General features: G+C 32.0%; 1 protein-coding gene across 1 annotated transcript; it reads left to right on the forward strand.

The window, feature by feature from the left end:
- The first annotated feature begins 6 nt into the window (after positions 1-6).
- Positions 7-816, forward strand: LOC125850076 (probable glutathione S-transferase). The gene is made up of 2 exons (XM_049529986.1): positions 7-181; positions 331-816. Exons 1-2 carry the CDS (start codon positions 71-73, stop codon positions 667-669), a joined length of 450 nt encoding a protein of 149 aa, XP_049385943.1. The 5' UTR covers positions 7-70; the 3' UTR covers positions 670-816.
- The last annotated feature ends 360 nt before the right edge of the window (positions 817-1176 follow it).

Raw genomic sequence — 1176 nt, forward strand, 5'->3', positions numbered from 1 at the left:
CTTGAATCCAATCCAATTCACAAAAAAAATCCCAGTGTTAATTCACAATGGCAAGTCCATTTGTGAGTCAATGGTAATTGTTGAATACATTGATGAGACATTTGAAGGCCCTTCCATCTTGCCTAAAGACCCTTATGACCGAGCTTTAGCTCGTTTTTGGGTCAAGTTCCTTGAAGATCAGGTATGTTTACTTTATTTATGTGTCATGTTATACAAGAATCCTTTTTATCTTATTGTAGATGTATATGCCAATAACAACACGATCAGTGAAGATTCATGTAGTTGATCCTAATAGAATTGCGAAATATAAATTTTTCGAGTGTTGAGCAGGTGGCAGCAGTGGGGAAAAGTAACTTTCTGAAAGGAGAGGAACAAGAGAAAGCAAAAAAGGAAGCTTGTGAGATGTTGAAAATTCTTGAAAATGAACTCAAGGACAAGAAGTACTTTGTTGGTGACAAATTTGGATTTGCTGATATTGCTGCTAATGTATTGGCAATTTGGCTTGGAGTTTTTGAAGAAGCCTCTGGAGTGCCATTGGTTACAAGTGAAAATTATCCAAATTTATATGCTTGGAGAAATGAATATTGCAATCAAAATAAGGAATATTTACCTTCCAGAGATGAATTGCTTGCCCATTTCCAAGCTCTATTTCCAGCTAAAGCAAAATGAATACCTTTATAGTGAATTTCAAGAATTGTGTGGCAATAAAAATGTGAGATGGATTGAATAAAAGTGAGTTCAATTGGTATGGTGTAAAAAAATAATGTTGAATATGACGTGTTAATAATTTGATATTAGTAATGATGGTATTAGTGATGTTTGCGTTAGTTATATTAGGATTATGTTTTATCCAATGTTTGATTTGGTGTATTAAAAATAATATACATTGCATAATTTTTAAAATATTATTTNATCAGAAACAAATTAGATAAAATATACGAAATATTCTTTTTCTTAAAGAAGAATTGTTGTCAATATGTGTTTAAAGAATCTTACTGATTCCAACAAACTTTGCAGAAACACGAAGTTACCAAAGTTTAATGAACCAGTGAAGAACAGAAGAACATAAATTAATTCACAAATCTAAAATCTGTAACACATACCAGAATCTGGAAAAACAAAAAAATATCAAGCCCACTGAATGCACTGTGTCCCCTTAAGGAAATTATTCCCCTC

Source organism: Solanum stenotomum, unplaced genomic scaffold, assembly GCF_019186545.1.
Source record: "Solanum stenotomum isolate F172 unplaced genomic scaffold, ASM1918654v1 scaffold13409, whole genome shotgun sequence".
In the NCBI taxonomy this organism is placed as follows: Eukaryota; Viridiplantae; Streptophyta; class Magnoliopsida; order Solanales; family Solanaceae; genus Solanum; species Solanum stenotomum.